Genomic DNA, 16,182 nt, shown 5'->3' with positions numbered 1-16,182 from the left:
GACAACAGATGCAAAAACCTTGAAAATACTCCAGTGGGTCCCTGTTTAGGAACCCAAGGAACATGTTTTCCAGAAACCATGTGAGATGCAGACAGTGGCTTGTAAGTAAGTGTTCAGTTCAACAGTATTTACAGTGTCAAATGCTGCTGACACCCTAGGTGTGCAGAAAGAAGGCTGAAAAAATGGTGAGTTCACACAAGTAGTAGAATATTACATAACCAAACTGTTAAAAGAAGAAACAAGCTCTGTAAATGGAATAAAAACAGAATGTAAATATTGATCTATAAGCTAGTACTGATGTACTTTACCAAGTTTTTGGAGGTTAGCATGCATGTGTACATGCCCTTAGACCAAATGTTCCATCTTCACAGCCATTTGTTTGTGCTAAGATTGTGAGTGGCTTTCATTTTCTTAGTCTACCTTCCCTGCTTTTGGACATTAAAACAAATAACTTTATCCGGATAAAAAAATGTAGCTAAAGTGAATGACTGGTGAGATGGCTCAGCAGGTATAGACACTTAGCCACCAAGCCTGATGATGCGCTGAGTTCAGTTCCCAGGAGCCACAGACGGGTAGAAGGAGAAGGTTGTCCTCTGACCGCCACATGTGCACTGTGGCATGCATGTGTTCCTGCACACACATAAATCCAATAAAAATTTAAAAAGTAAAGAGAGAAGTAGAATGTTGAGAGATGTTGGTGGAAAGTGGGAAAAGGAGGGAGAAGCATATTACTACTGATCCCTCAGCATGGGTTGTAGGTTGTGGTGAGGAGCCTGCGTTGAGTCTTTAGAAAAATGATTCTCAACTTGTGGGTCATGACCCCTTTGGAGGTTGAAGAACCCTTTCACAGGGGTTGCCTAAGACCATCTGCATATCAGATGTTATGATTCATAAAGGTAGCAAAATTATAGTTAGAAAATAGCAATGAAAATGATTTTATGGTTGGGAGTCACCACAGCATGAGGTATTAAGGGGTCTCAGCATTAGGAAGGTTGAGAAGCATTGCTTTAGAAGAACTGTAAGATGTAGGGTATCAGCTCAGTTTCAAATGGGGGACCTGAGACTACAATGGAGAGCCATAGGGACTTGTACTTCATATTGAGAAAGTGGCAGGATTTGTCTGAGGCTGCCTGGCTGTAGGCCACACTTTCTGCCAGTGTTGTTAGGGCTTCTAAGGAGTTACCGTCCCCCAGGGAATCTGAGGGGGTGGGAGTGGCAATGACAGCAGGCCAGTGGTCTGCTTATTCACTGTGGGAACCCTTGTAACAACAAAGGAAGAAAAGCAGTAAGTGGGGTTTACATTTTATGAGCAGCTCCATCCTGAGCTGCCAGTCACATCTGGCACCCAGTTAGTGCTCCCATATTGAAGGCAGAGTTCACACTAGGCACTCAGGCCTCTGTTTCTGCCAGGCTACTGTGCTGCCAAGGGAGCTATAACAAGGAAAGACACTAGAAATACCTGTCTCTTGTAACTTCACCAACACCAGCACCGAGATTGTGCCAGGTGTTTCCTCCTCTAAGGCCCTGACAAGTGCCAGCTGTTTTAATTACCATGTCAACTCTGTGGTGGTGGTATTCCTTATTTTACAGAGGCATGGAGAGGTTAAGTAACCTGTTAAGGATATACTGATCCTTGGTTAAACACTAGTTGACCATTTTGACCCATAAAAACAGTGAGTTGACTATGTTTGAGCCCAGTGGCAGGTGGAGATGCTCTAAAGCTGAAGAGGCAGGCTGCAGAGCTTGTGATTCACTGGTGTGCCCTCCGCCCACCCAAGAACATTCTTGCTCTCTGTATCTCCACTCTTTGAGCAGGCAGTACTTGGCTGCTGGTCCTTCCTGAGAGCAGAACACCAACAGGTTGCCAAGTCTTGCTTTGATTATCAGTTCTCTGCATCTCTCACACACCTCTCATGCTCAGGTTTCTGCTGTCAGCAAATGAAGGCCTTTGTATGCCAGGTGGGCCCTGCTTTAAAATTGGCTTTTCAAAGGTGTCTGTAGGTGCGAGCCACATCAGAATAGTGATGTAACTGTGCTATGTCTTCTCTCTCCAGGAACTGAAGCTCTCTTCTCACGAGGAGGCCTTGTCCTTTGTGTCCCTGATAGATGGCTACTTCCGGCTTACAGCAGATGCCCACCATTTTCTCTGCACTGATGTGGCTCCCCCACTGATCGTCCACAATATACAGAATGGCTGTCATGGACCAATCTGGTTAGTTCCAGAATGCTCTTAATGACCTTGGTGTGAAAAGAGCCTAGGTTTTAGAGGTAGACCGTCTAGTTCCCATAGCTCCACAGGTGCCTGTTGTTGAGACTGGGGCAGTTGGCCAGCGGCTAGTGCTTGGAGGCACCTTCTTTGCTCTCTGATCTTCTGCCAGCCCTTCCTGTCATTTTCTGATGACCCAGCTACTCCCTTAATTTGGTATCTGCTTTTCATAGTTCAACCTCTTCACTTCTCCATAGCCAACTCTTCTTATCCTGTCCAATACTGAGCACTTCAAAGGAGACAGGATTCAGATCTTGAAATCTTAGGAATTGTCTTCATCTGTATTCCATTGCTTTCCCCTTTCTTCTCATCTTGATTATCCGAGAGACAGGTAGTTGGTGGTGTGTGGTCACTGAAAGAGCTCACAGCCTTGGGAGATAGGCACATGCACTGCAGAGCGAGGAGTTGGCCACCCTGAAAGCATTTTTCTCTGGTGCTCCAGTTTCAGTTGAGCCTCCAGACATTGGCACTGGCTTTTCTCCATGTGTAGAATGCCCTTCCTCTAGGGCAGTGGTTTTAACCTTTCTAATGCTACAACCCTTTAATAAATACAGTTATTCATGTTTATGGTGACCCCTAGCCCTAAAATTATTTTGTTGATACTTCATAACTGTAATTTTGCTACTGTTATAAATCAAAATGTAAATATCTGATATGTGAACTCCCAAATGATTCAGGATCCACAGGTTGAGAACCACTGCTCTAGGGTCTCCACAGCCCTCCCTTCCTCCCTTCCTCCAGGTGTTGGCTCCTGCCTTGTCTGAGAAGTCTTCTCTAATCACTTATATAAAGTGACAACATTCTGAACCCTCCCTGTACCTCGTCCCTGAATACTGTGTTCTGCTTTGCTTTCCTTCAGTGGTGTTCGTTACCTCCTTACCACCGATGTTTAGTTTATGTCCATGTTTCCTGTTTGACTTGCCTTTCTTCCCAGAGAATGAGCCTCCTAAAGGCAGAACCATGTCTGCATTGCTTATTGCTATTTCAGCTTGTACAGCAAGGACATTGAGTGCACGTGAAGGAATAAATGTTGCGTGTTTGTGGGAGGCTGAAATCTACTACTTGGGAGTAGGTAGCATTCATATAAGATTAAGCACTGAAGTGAATGATAGCTTCCCAGGTCTCAAAGAGGAGAGAGCTATGTGTTCCAGGTGAGAGATCAACATGAGCAAGGGTATGACCATATGGCACAGTTGGAAAGTTCTTGAAGTCTCTGTTTTTCTTCTTCTTTATTTTTGTATGTGTAGGAGGGGGGTTGATTTCTAAGATAGGGTTTCTCTTGGCTGTCCTGGAACTCACTCTGTAAACCAGGCTGGCCTTGAACTCAGAGATCCACCTACTTCTGCCTCCCAAGTGCTGAGATTAAAGGCTTGTGCCACCACTGCTCTGCTTTTCTAAAGCACACTGACCACACCAGTCCTCTTTCACCAACACTTATCAGCATGTTTACCAAGCACTGGTAACCATTTAGCCAGTGTTCTGTGCCCTCTGCACATCATGACTCTCTGCATTGTGGAATGCAAAGGAGTATAAGACCTGTTCTCTAATGCTCTTTTGCTCATCACTGAGGTATTTATTCAGCTTGTTACTGATTAAGCACTTACTGTGAGCCAGGCCTGTTGGGGTCACTGAGGACACAGCAGTAAACAAAGTGGACCAAACTGCCCTCCTCAATGGGGCTCCTTTTTCAGTTAGAATGAGGGGCTGGAGAGGCCCAGCATGGGACTCCTGGTGCTGTATCCTTGGCAACCTTCACTCACCAGTATTACGAGATGCTCTTCTGGTGAGACATGGAGATAGTGTCTTTGTAGAACTTGGGGATAATCAAGCAGGTTTATATGTCTTGGGGTGCAGTAGGTGAGTTCTTTTCTAGGTATTGGATATTCAGGGTGTCTCAAAGTTCCTCCATATTGTCAAATGCTTCATGCCATGTCAGAGAGGACTTTAGGGTCCTGGCAGGTAACAATATGGGACTGGAAGTTTGCACTAGTGCATGAAGTAGATGTTGCTGGTATTTGAAGTGCTGTGGTGTGAGCTTTGTCTCTTGCCCACTTTCTCTCTCCAGCACAGAATATGCCATCAATAAGTTGCGGCAAGAAGGGAGTGAGGAGGGAATGTACGTACTGAGGTGGAGCTGCACTGACTTCGACAACATCCTCATGACTGTCACCTGCTTTGAAAAATCTGAGGTTAGTCAGGACACAGGAGTGGGCCAAGAGATGCAGCCACAGGTATCTGTTCATTGCTACCCAGCCCAGGAGCTATGGCAGAGAAGAACACCTGGGTCTATGAGCAAGTCCCTGGTAATCTGGAAAGAATGTCCTGTCTGATAGGACACTCAGTAGCCAAGACCTCGTATCCTTCCTTATGGCCAGTCTCCCTCCCTCTATCCCTTCCTCCTTCCTTCTTGTCTCTCCTCTTTTCTTTCTTTTTCCCTTCTTCCTTCTCTCTCTCCTGCTTTCCACCCTCTTTTCCTTCTCTTCTGCCATCTCTTGGAAGAAGGGCTATAGCTTTGGAAGGTAGAACATGACCAGATAATTGCCTCCCATCAGGCACAGGTGAATTTTAGCATAATTATCTAGAGTGGCTTACTTTATACCCAGTGGCAGGATCATCAGACTTACAACTGTGTTTGCCTGTGGCATTCTCTGGTATATGTAGACTAGTGTCAGAAAGCCACCTTATCAACATGGCCTCTTTTCCCCAGCAGCTTTGGTCATTTTAACATAAATTGCTGTCCCAAGGTGTCTGCTACATAAACATTCAGATGAGGATTCAAGCCAAGAATAAAGTGAGAGAAATGAAGATGATGTGTGGTTTTAAGATTGCTGCCTCATGATCTCTCGAGTGTCTTTGTTAGTCATGCAGCTTTTTATAATGCTAAGTGGAGTATGTTAGAGAATAATGAGGGTGATTAGTTAAGAGTATTTGTTTGGGGTTGATTTATTTTATTGCTTGTTTATTTGGTTTTTTGTTACAAGAATACCTTTATGTAGTTCTCACTGTCCAGGTTGGCCTTGAACTTGAGGAGATTGGTGACCTCTACCTCCTGAGTGCTGGAATTAAACGTGTGTATACCACCATGCCTGATGAAGATAGTGAGTTTTACAGTGTTAGTCTACATTAAGTCTACCAGGAATAGTGAGACTCACCTAGACTGGAAAAATGAGAGGGTAGAGCCTACTAGAGGGAGGCCAGACATTAGCATATGGTAGAAATCAGACACAGGAAAGAAGTACCAGAGAACCCTAGTATTGGGCTCTGTGAAGAGTGGAAGGAGGAAGTCACATAAGGAACCCAATGCTGCCAGGCGTCCTGGATAAAGCTGCAGGAGTATTCCTGAACAGCTGGGCCTTAGGGCTGAATGGAGCTCAGAATTTGTCAGGCTTGTTACCTTCACAGGATGCCTGTTTTCATTTCTCTTCAATCTTTGGAGGAAGTTTAATAGAATGGATGTCTGTGTAAGATAGCCCCACCTCCTGAGGTAGAGTCAGCCTAATTCAGTGTCTGAGTAACACAGCCGTGGTCAAGTTACCGTGGGAAAAGAAACAGTCACAAAGAGGATTGTCTATTTCATCCAACATTTTACATACATGCAGTTGGTTAAAGCTTACCATATGATAGAGGTGGTGCTATCCCATTGCAAAGATTTTTATGGATAAGTAACCTTGCCGACATTGGTATTTTAAATGTCCTTTCCCACTTTATACCATAAGGAGATCTTTCTGACCTAAATTCTTGATATCTTTATTTGTAAAAGAAGGTCCCATGGAAGAAAGCTGCTCAGACTCCTTTTGTGGGATTGTGGACTGGATGGACAGCCAGACACCAGCTCTGGGCTGGTTCATGGTGTGCCGGGTCATTTTAGCAACCAGAATTCTTACTCCATACACAGTATAGGATAATCTTTAGGATGTGCTAAGGCTTTTATCTTCTTCTAAAGTTAGCATATATTATACATAATAATGAGTTTATTATAATTTCATGTATGCATATTTTGATCATATTTACCCTTTATAACCAAACCTTTCTTTCTCTCTTGCCACCTCCAACTCTGACCAATCTCTTTCCTCTTCTCAGAAAGTCCTTCTTTCATTGTCTTGTCTTTATTTGGATGACCAACTGATCTTAATTAGGATTGCTTATAGGATCATAGGCATTAGTAGCTATACCATGAAGTTATACCACATAGCTATACTGTACTAGTATCTATATCATGAAATACAGTGCCCCTTCCTTCCCCAGCAGCTGTTAACTGTGTTCGTATGCTCAGAAGGTTGGAGTCTCCTAATCCCTCCTCCACGATAAGATGTTAACCAGCTAGCCTAGTTCACATGCAGTGGTCGTGTTGTGCCAATAAAAAGGGGTTCTGTAACACTGCATCCCTCCCTCCTCCTCTTATATTTTTTTCAGCCCCTTCTTCCATCATGTTCTGTGATCCTGAGGGGACATGGCACAGATAGCCATTTAGGGATCAGCTTTCAACAACTGGTATTCTAAGCCAAGCGGTGGTGGTGCACGCCTTTAATCCCAGCACTCAGGAAGCAGAGGCAGGCAGATCTCTGTGAGTTCAAGGCCAACCTGGTCTAGAAGAGCTAGTTCCAGGACAGGAACCAAAAAGCTTTGGAGAAACCCTGTCTCAAAAAAACAAAAAAAACAAACAAAAAAAAACTTGTATTCTAAAATGTGTCGAGTTTTCTTAAAATATTCAACAGTCCTATGACATTTTCATGGCTTTCATCTTATATGCCATTTCTGTAAGATGTAACAACACTTCTGCAGCTATAAGATCTCTGTATGCTAATATAGTAACTCCCTTTATCAGTGCCTTTTCCTGGCACAGTTCATTATTGACTTACTGCTTGGTTGATTGGTTTGTTGGTGGAGTTTATTTGGGGATATTTTTATATGTACAGTTTCTACACCCTCTTACTCAGTGCTCTCTAACATTAACATTGCCTGACTCCATTCTAAACAGGGTTGTTTTTCTGAATGGCAGGTGTTGGGTGGCCAGAAGCAGTTTAAGAACTTTCAGATTGAAGTACAGAAGGGCCGCTACAGCCTGCATGGTTCTGTCGACCACTTCCCCAGCCTGAGAGACCTCATGAACCACCTCAAGAAGCAGATCCTGCGCACAGACAACATAAGCTTTGTATTAAAGCGCTGCTGTCAGCCTAAGCCCCGAGGTTTGTCTCTCAGAGCCAAGTTGTGCCGCTCGGAGATGCCCTTGCCACTTTGTGATGCTTTCCATGTGGAACAAAGGATGCTGTCTCGGTTAAAGCAGCTGTAGTTCCATGTGTTTTTCTTTGAGTTCTGTCGCAGGTCTGTCCTTATGTCAAGTCTCATCCCTCTAGTGAAGCAGTTCTCAACCTGTGCGGGGTTGAGATGTGACCCTTTAGGGGATTGAATGGACCCTTTCACAGAGGTTGAATATCATCCTGCATATCAGATACTTACTTTACAATTCATAACAGTAGCAAAATTACAGTTATGAAGTAGCAATAATTTTATAGTTGGATGTCCCTACAACATGATGAACTGTACTAAAGGGTCACAGCCTTAGGAAGGTTGAGAACCACTGCTCTAGTGCCAGTGTTGTCTATAGAATAGACACACACCTCTTCTCACCACCCTAGTGAAATTGCAGGAAAGACAGTGTTTGCGATTAATTAGCAGGGATTTCTTTGTTCTTTGAGTGAAGTGGCTTGATAGCTCACCTGTTTATGTATTAGACAGATGTTCCTGGCATGTCTGTGGGCCAAAGAACTGTTAGATGGGAAGACCCAGGCCCTGTTCTCTGAGGTTGTGTAGTCTAGTTCAGGAAATGTTACAGATCACTGAGACTGCTTCAGTATTCGATGGGTGATAGATATAATACCCTTGGGTGAAAAGAAATAGTTAAGATCTCTGAATCATGAGGCATGGCAGCAGGAGACAGATCTTGAGCTAAGTGTTGGGTGATGAGAGGGAGGAGTTAGGCAAAGTCATGCCCAGCACTGCTACAAATACGCATGAAACAGTGTGGAAGGCCAGAGTAGGGACTGCAGAAAGCTTCTAGAGGGAGAGGAGAAGAAATGGGACTAAAGAGAGAAGACTGGGATTATAGGACGCCTTGGCTGCTATACCAAGGAGCTGAGACCTCCTGCAAGCAGAGGGCTAGATAGAATGATCAGGAAGTAAAACCCAGGCTAGTGACTAGGGCATCACCTGCTTTTGGCCACACACTAAAATTAGAATGACTAATACCCTTGAGGTATACGTCTTGCCTCAGAATGTGAGTGTGAAAGTGTGCTTTGGGGGATGAGCCTGGCCAAGGGCTCATCTTACATAATGTTATAGTAAATTGGGAGTCAAAGCTAACCTGAATTCTAGATCCCCATATATTGGGATTTTTGTTTCTTCACCCCAAGGTACTGCTTTGCCTTTGCCAGATCCGCCCTTGGAAGTCTCAGGCCTTGACTAAAGAGAATGCGGCTCAACTCTTGACACTAGCCTTGGACCAGGCTCTTGTTCTTCAAGAGTCACCTGGAAAGATAGAAAGGGCCCAGGTTCTCTTTCCAGAACTGCTAGAGATTGAACTCAGAGCCTCATGCACACAAGTCATGTGCCTGTCCTTCAGCTGAGCTATACTTCAGCCCAGTGTGAAATATGTTTTAGCCTCAGCAAAAGGCAAGTTCCTGAATTTGGTGAAAGAGGAAGGACTTGTGTTCTTGTTTATCAGATAGGGTTACCTGCCAGCCTCAGAGAATAACTGCAGCCTTTGTTTTTATGCTAGATGATGTGCCACAACGGGCAAAACACATCTGCCTCTTGCCCATGAGACCTCAGAGCTCCATAGGGCCTTGAGGCCCAGCAGTCCTATTTACTCATATGACCTCTCTTCTGGATGTTAAAACAGATCTTATTTCCCTAGGGCTCATGGTCCATGGGAGAACACAGAATCCACAGGAATGGAGAAGACTGGATACTGAAATGTGCTTTCCTTGTCAGGTCCCTCCCTGTACAGAGTTCTGATGTCGATATCACCCCCTAGCAGCACAGATCTAGAAGCCAGTAGCTGTGGAGGGAGGAATGTAGGAACAGAACTGAACAGCTCTTGTGTGGCTTCTCCTGTGGCCCTTCGGACACTGAGCACTGGAGGGTGTCTTCTGACTCCTTTTCTCACTTGTTTATGAGCTTTCAAGACAAGCTTTGGATTTCACTCGCTGCTCTGGGACTCATGGGAAGCATGGGGTGCACACTGAATTGTATGCAGTACTGTCCATAAGGTGTTGGGATAGCTTCCACTGTAGCATAACTACTATGTCCAGGTAGTTTAGTGACTATTTCATTGTTTTTCCCCCACATAGGAAGTTGGTTTCAGAGGTGTTTAATGATTTGCTTAAGACTCCACAGCTAATGGAATCAGTAGTCATTAGGGTAGTGGCAGTGGATAATAATAATGGCTACTAACACTTAGTAAGTGTTTGATCTGCCAGTTAAAAGGCTTTACATGATTTTTGCCATTTAATTGTCAGAATAATTCAGGATGCCATTGTCCCTGTTGTATTTGGCCAACACCCTACATGGAGAAAGAGTACGGATTTGAACACACACGGTCTCACCCCAATCCTCTCCATTCCATCTACATACACTTTGCAGAGGGGCAGGTACCATGGTGAGCCAAGTCTGTGGAGGAGGGAAGGCTGAGGGAACCCAGTGTGGAGCTTCCTCATGTTGGTTCTCAGAGCCTGCTTTCTTGCCTCTGACACCTGCAAATTAAAGAAGTGCTGAAATTGGGAGCCTGTGACACAAGAGTGTCCTTTCAGGTTGCTCAGTTTCTCTGTTCTCCTAACTGTAGGATTCAGAGTCAGACACCTTGATCTGGGTTTCGTACTGCTTATACTAGAACATACAACTCTTCATGTAATAAAGCCAGGGGAAAGACAGGAGGCCAGCCAGAAGCACATGATAGAGACAGGTAAATCCATGATTAGGCCCGGTGCCCAGCTCCACACTCCATGGAACCTGTCAGTGCTTAGTACAGGCATGCATGCTCCTTATTTCCACTCAGTTGCTCCTTGTGGAGGACAGCTCTTCAGGCCCACAAGGCTGGAACACTGGTGAAAGACAAGGATAGTGGTTGATTATGATGACAGTTGTTGCCAGTGGTGGAGCCTTTACTGCACACTAAAGATCTTCTAGGCATGGTCTCATCTGTTTCACTTAGCAACCTGAGGAGGGCACAGTTTTCTCATACAAAACCTGCTCATGGTGGTTAAATGTGCCCCCTCCCCCCTACATCAACCCTAGTGCAGGTGCCTTGAGGTACACACTCAGATAATCATGCCATGAACCGCTCTGGATCCGTGCTTCTCTCTAACTTCCAGATGGTGTGCCGCCAGCCTGTGTCATTACATCTGACACCACCTCTTCTTTCTAGGACAGCTCCTGTTTAATCTGCATTTTCCTAGGGAATAGGCTAGAGTCAAGATAACAGTGGAAGGAATAGCTCAGAAGAAAAGGAGCACCCAGAAGATGCCTGAATCCAGTTTCTGGTACTTAGATCGCACCTCTGGGTCCTGAGCATTTTGTAACTCCTTCCTCTCCGACTTAGAAAGCCCTGTGGTTAGGTTGCTGATTGTCTTTGAGTCTTTGTTCTGAACTGGAGTTCAGATGAGGATACTGACAATTCCTACCTCTTGGGCTTGTCCTGAGGGCCCAGAAGTTAACCGTATTAATCGCTGCTTGTAGAACTGTACCCGGCATAGCATAAACAAAGTGTGAATGTAAACAGAAAAAAAGCAGGGAGCCCTATTCTGAGGGAGAAGATTTGAGGAACCTGATTGTGCTGAGGTAACCAATGTGGTAACTGGTGCTTACTAGTTTATTGCCACTATGGACTGTGCCTCATAGTTTTTAGAGATCTTTTGGGAACATCCTTATCAGAAACTAAGAATCAGGACTCCCATGGGAGACTATTTCTCCCTGAACTCATTACTATCTTCCAGTGCAAGAAAGTGAAGCAGAGACTATCCGCAAGTTGTCACTTCCCCAATGGTTCTGGTCCAGCTGAAGGAAATATGTGATGTGTTCAGGGACTATGACAGCTCTGCCTGGTTCCCAGAGGATTCTGCACTGTATCTGTATTTGGAAGGTTATGTTGCATCATTATTACTTTGCAGCTTGCCAGAGGATAAATTCCCTGTTGCCCATGTAACCCTGACCTGACAGACCTGATCATGTGTTGCATTTGCTGTTTAACTTCGTGGGGCTTGGGGAATGGTTTACTCCTAACCCACATGCTTAGAGGTTGTAGCTTCATCCAGCAAGATTTCTAGGACACTCAACCTAGATTGCCTTTCCCCCACTATCTGCATAAAGCTGTGTTTCTCCTTTTCAAAGGGTTCCCTAGACTCAGAGCATCAGCCTCTCCTCAATGCTCCTCCTTCAGTGTTGAGGACTGAATGAGTGCTCCTACATTTAACAATTTCTTTTCTGGAGCTGGCAAATAGAGTGCGTGCCTAGCATGTATAAGACCCTGGTTTTGATTCCCAGTACCACAAAGTAAACATAAAGCCAAGTAACTTGTTGAACATTCCTTATGTTTCAGGCTGTAGAAATAGAGCAGAAAATGAGGCAGACATGGTCCCCAGCTTCTTGAACTTTAGTTCTGAGATTCTCTAACTCACTAGTTGAGTCTGACTTTGAATTTCTGATTCTTTTGTTACTGTCTCTCAAGTGCTGGGACTACAAGCATGTGCTGCCACACCTAGCCAGTTTTAGATTTAAATGTTCATTTCCTAAGGGAAACTTTGTTACCAAGACAGATCCTGCTGTGTGACCCTTGGATAAATCAACTCTCTTTGGGATTGCTAATTCATGCTAACTCTGTCATTAGCCTGTAAGCTCCTAGAGGGTATGAAATAAGCATTTACCTAATACAAATTTATTCAATGTCAGAACTAGCAAACACATGTTCGGTGAGCCCCATGGCTCAGTATACATTGGATGGCCAGGATCTAGGACCTAGAATGGTGCTCAGAATTCTCTGATCTCTTCCACAGAAATCTCCAATCTGCTAGTAGCCACTAAGAAAGCCCAGGAGTGGCAGCCCGTCTACCCCATGAGCCAGCTGAGTTTTGATCGGATCCTTAAGAAAGATATTATACAAGTAAGTCTCCACTGTGGGCCTTTGTCTAGCATTGGTCTCGACTCCCCATCGGGAACCCCTGGAGATTTGAGGGGGAAATAAAGTCTGCTTTGGGGAAATACTAGTGGGAAAAGAACCAGGAGGTTCACTTAACAGGTAAGGGCACTCAGCCACACCCTCCCTTTTACCCAATCTTGCCTGTTGGCCACCCCCTGAAATACTAGTCCTTGATGGATGGATATGTATGAATAGGCTATGGGGCTACTTGGGGTAGAGGTATGGGAGCACAGACATGGGAACTGAGATTGGTCTCTGTGGTAAGAGTCTGGGAATGATGGTCCCCACCCACAGAGGGCTCTGTATTGGTACCTCTGGGGCTCAGGCCTGCTTTTTCAGAGGGGACTTCCAAAAGGAATAGAAGAGAACAAAGACTACAGGGCAGGGCAGGGCAGGGCAAGAACTAGCTTCAGAAAAGAATCGTGCTGGTGAGTCAGACCATTGCCCCAGCCTTTGCTATCTACAATCCCCAGGCTTAGCCAGGCCCAGAGAGGTAAGTACTTGCACTGGCCAGTGTAGTTGCCCCCCTCAGTGGCATGTGTGGCTATGCAAGATCTGGTCTTGGAAGGGCTGACATGGTTTCCTGAGGAAGGACACCAAAGCAGAGTCCCAGAAGGTGAGTTGCCAAGTCTCTGCCCAGACAGGGAACTGCATGGGAGGAAGCTGGAGTGGACACTGGCCTTTGTGGGTTCTGTTAACTAGCCTCTGGAATTAAGTCCTCCTCCCGGGGAAGAGCAATTGTCCTGAAAGCATATGCCTTTTATGGACTGTCTGGGAACTCAGCTTCCCACAATGTTGATGGATCACTTCATAATAGCTGTAGCTCTAATGAATAGTTGGAGGACCTTGCCAGAATGCAGCAGACAGGGAAGATAAATGGCCATTCTGCTGTGACTGATGATAAATGCTGGTATTTGTGTAAATTAATATATCTGATTAGCAGTGGTGTGTCTTTCTGTAGGGAACAAGACTGGCTCCCTAGGTATCCACCAAAATCCATTTTCTGTATTTGCAAAAGCTTATATAAGAGCTCTCAGAATCATGGAATAATATATTCCAATTTACAAGTTTTGTGGGGCCAGTGTTAGCTGCTCAGTGTGTTTTATGAATCATGTTTTGATTTCCAAGTGTGAAGATTTAAAAATTAGAAGTACTGAAAATCGGGAAGGGTCCTTAGAAACAGATGGATCATTCTGTACATGGTGGTCTTATCTGGTAATATGGTCTCCTTTCTTCCCATGGGGAAAAACCAGCTCAGTCCTCAGCTTAGAAGGATACTGATGTGATTTGTGCTTCTTGAGCTTCTCATGCATGTCCTTGTGGGTGTTGTAAAGTGGTGGGGTGGGCTATGTGGGTAGAGGTCCAGTGTGAAAAGAGTGTGGACTGAAAGTCTCAGAAACAGAACCCATGGACTCATCAGTGGAGTTTCTGCACTGTGTGCCAGTTTATACCAGAAGCCTTTATACCTAGGCTCCTTGCTCGATTCTTACTACATTATGCTGCAGGTGCAGGTACCATTATCACCCCAGTTATAGAGGCTGACTGAGGTTAAGCACCATGAAGGAATGCATCTTAATTAAATGACCAGTAAGCATTCAACTGAGGAGTTAAAGGTCCCTCTGTCTCCTAGCCTAAGAATAAAGAAGCCACCTGGCAGAGCCCTCTTTGAGTCTGCTCTGGAGACCTGGGTGACATTGACATACCTGGCTGTTGGACATTGTTCACAGGTTTGTCATAGATACTGGGATACAGGCTAACCCTGGAGGTGGAAAAGAAGCTGCTTTTCAGGAATGGGGCTATCGCTAGGGTCCAGGAAATCACTGCTGTGCATGCTTAGGAGTTCCGTGTGTTTCTGGAGACCTGACGAGGACAAGGCCATTTGCCATTGTGTTCAGTGTCGCATCGAGTCAGCCCTGACTCGAGCCATCATGAAGCTGCTGAGAGAGCCCAGCCAGCTTTCTGCTTCCTCCCTCAGGGTGAGCACCTCGGCAGAGGCACAAGAACACACATCTACTCTGGGACCCTGCTGGACTACAAGGACGATGAAGGGATTGCTGAAGAGAAGAAGATAAAAGTGATCCTCAAAGTCCTAGACCCCAGCCACAGGGACATTTCTCTGGTAAGTGCCCCCATTTCTAGAGCTGTTAGTGAGCTGGTTGGGGAAACCTCTGTGCTCTGGCCACGCGGTCTCCAGCCTTGTCTTTTAGTCAGAATTCCTCCCTTCACTGCTGTCCTCGGCAGACAGGCTGTGTGAAGGCAGTGAGGAGAGACTGATGTGAGGTGAGAGGGGGGCAGGAGTCCTGTCCGGTCCACTGTCCGGTCCACTGTCCGGTTCACTGTCCGGTCCACCAGGGGCCCTTGTGTGAGGCTATGGAGCTCTGCAGTAAGCAGAGCCATCTCAAAGCTCTGAAGGGATTTCCCAGGCTCCCACACATTTGGGAACATGAAAGCCCAAAGGAGTCAAATGACTTGAACAGGAGGACCTTTCAGTCTGTTAGAGAGGAACTAAGCTAAGTGTAGAACAGGAACTGTGGCTTCCTGCTTATTCTAACAGTAATAAACCTTGAATTTCATGGCATTTAGAGGATAATAATAAGGTGGGCCTGAGGGATCGATGGGGGAAAATGGTAGGTAGTTCATCCCACCAGTCTTACTCTGCATTGTTGGATTTTCTAAACAAATCCTATACCTTAGCTAGAGTTGCTCAGAGGTCAAGGTGTATTTCGTGCTACTGGACAACCAGGAAGGCAGTTTTCAGGGCTGAGAATGACAGTGGTGAGTTTTTCTGGGATCTATTGGTGGTCTCTTAGCTAGTTCTTTTTCAGGCTGAGCCTAGTCATCCTTTTGTTCTTTTTATCCACAGGCCTTCTTTGAGGCAGCAAGCATGATGAGACAGGTTTCCCACAAACACATTGTGTACCTCTATGGCGTCTGTGTCCGAGATGTGGAAAGTAAGTTTGTTCTCTCTAGCAGAGAACAGCTGCCCGCTGGGGTGGGTCGGTTCTGTGAAGGCTCTTGGGTTTCTTGACTTTTGTTTACAATGAAAAAGAATCAAGGTATTTTTCAGGTCATTTGCAGAAGTCAATTGTGGCCATGGTTTGTTTTTTACTTATTTCTTTAAAATTTCCTTCTTGTTACTCCGGGCCCATGTGGTTAGAATTGAGGCAATCCAATGAGGAACTTCAGGGCTCAAGGAAGTGATTTGTGTGAATCCTGAGCTAGGGCTGACCTGCTGAAAAGACTCCTGCCAGTAAACTGGAGCTGACAGGTTGGGCCTTTAGCTGCTCGGAGAGGTGGCTTTTACTCTGAATTTGTGATATGAATATCTAGAAAGAAGAGGTTTTTGTATGTTTTTGGCTTTTTGGTTTTTTTTTTTTAACCCCAAGCTGATTGATTTATGAACTTTGTAGTGCTGAGTACTCTTGTGATCACATGGGAGACTTGCTGAAAGGAAGTTTTGTCCTATGGGTGGCCTAAACTCTGAACTGCAGTGTATGGTGCTAGAAAGTAGCAGCGGTGATGGCTACTGTTCTGCACCCTTGTTGTGTTAGACACTCCGCCAAGGCCTCTTGTTTAGGAAATCCTCCTCCTCCTACGGCCCCCAGGAGAGGTGAGCATTGCTATTTGTATATATACAGATGAAGGCTGAGGCTCAGGAGAGGCCAGCCCTTGCTTAGGGTCATCTAGATTAGAAGTGGAAGAACCTGGGGTTAAGCCAACTCAACCA

The 16,182-nt window shown here is 45.3% G+C and overlaps 2 protein-coding genes across 3 annotated transcripts in view; one reads left to right on the top strand and one right to left on the bottom strand.

The window, feature by feature from the left end:
- Positions 1-16,182, bottom strand: part of Raver2 (ribonucleoprotein, PTB binding 2) — a 116,592-nt gene that overhangs the window by 6,758 nt on the left and 93,652 nt on the right. The window lies entirely within an intron of this gene.
- Positions 1-16,182, top strand: part of Jak1 (Janus kinase 1) — a 115,108-nt gene that overhangs the window by 88,487 nt on the left and 10,439 nt on the right. For both annotated transcript variants that reach the window (XM_005353464.2, XM_026781827.1), the window contains 6 exons: positions 2,055-2,212; positions 4,332-4,455; positions 7,266-7,452; positions 12,313-12,419; positions 14,431-14,574; positions 15,319-15,406. In XM_005353464.2, coding sequence (XP_005353521.1) covers positions 2,055-2,212; positions 4,332-4,455; positions 7,266-7,452; positions 12,313-12,419; positions 14,431-14,574; positions 15,319-15,406 — 808 coding nt within the window. The remainder of the gene's footprint in view (positions 1-2,054; positions 2,213-4,331; positions 4,456-7,265; positions 7,453-12,312; positions 12,420-14,430; positions 14,575-15,318; positions 15,407-16,182) is intronic.

The sequence above is a fragment of the Microtus ochrogaster genome, chromosome 10 (assembly GCF_000317375.1).
Source record: "Microtus ochrogaster isolate Prairie Vole_2 chromosome 10, MicOch1.0, whole genome shotgun sequence".
Taxonomy (NCBI): Eukaryota; Metazoa; Chordata; class Mammalia; order Rodentia; family Cricetidae; genus Microtus; species Microtus ochrogaster.
Note: the sequence above shows the minus strand (reverse complement) of the source record. Positions and strands in the feature narration are given on the sequence as shown.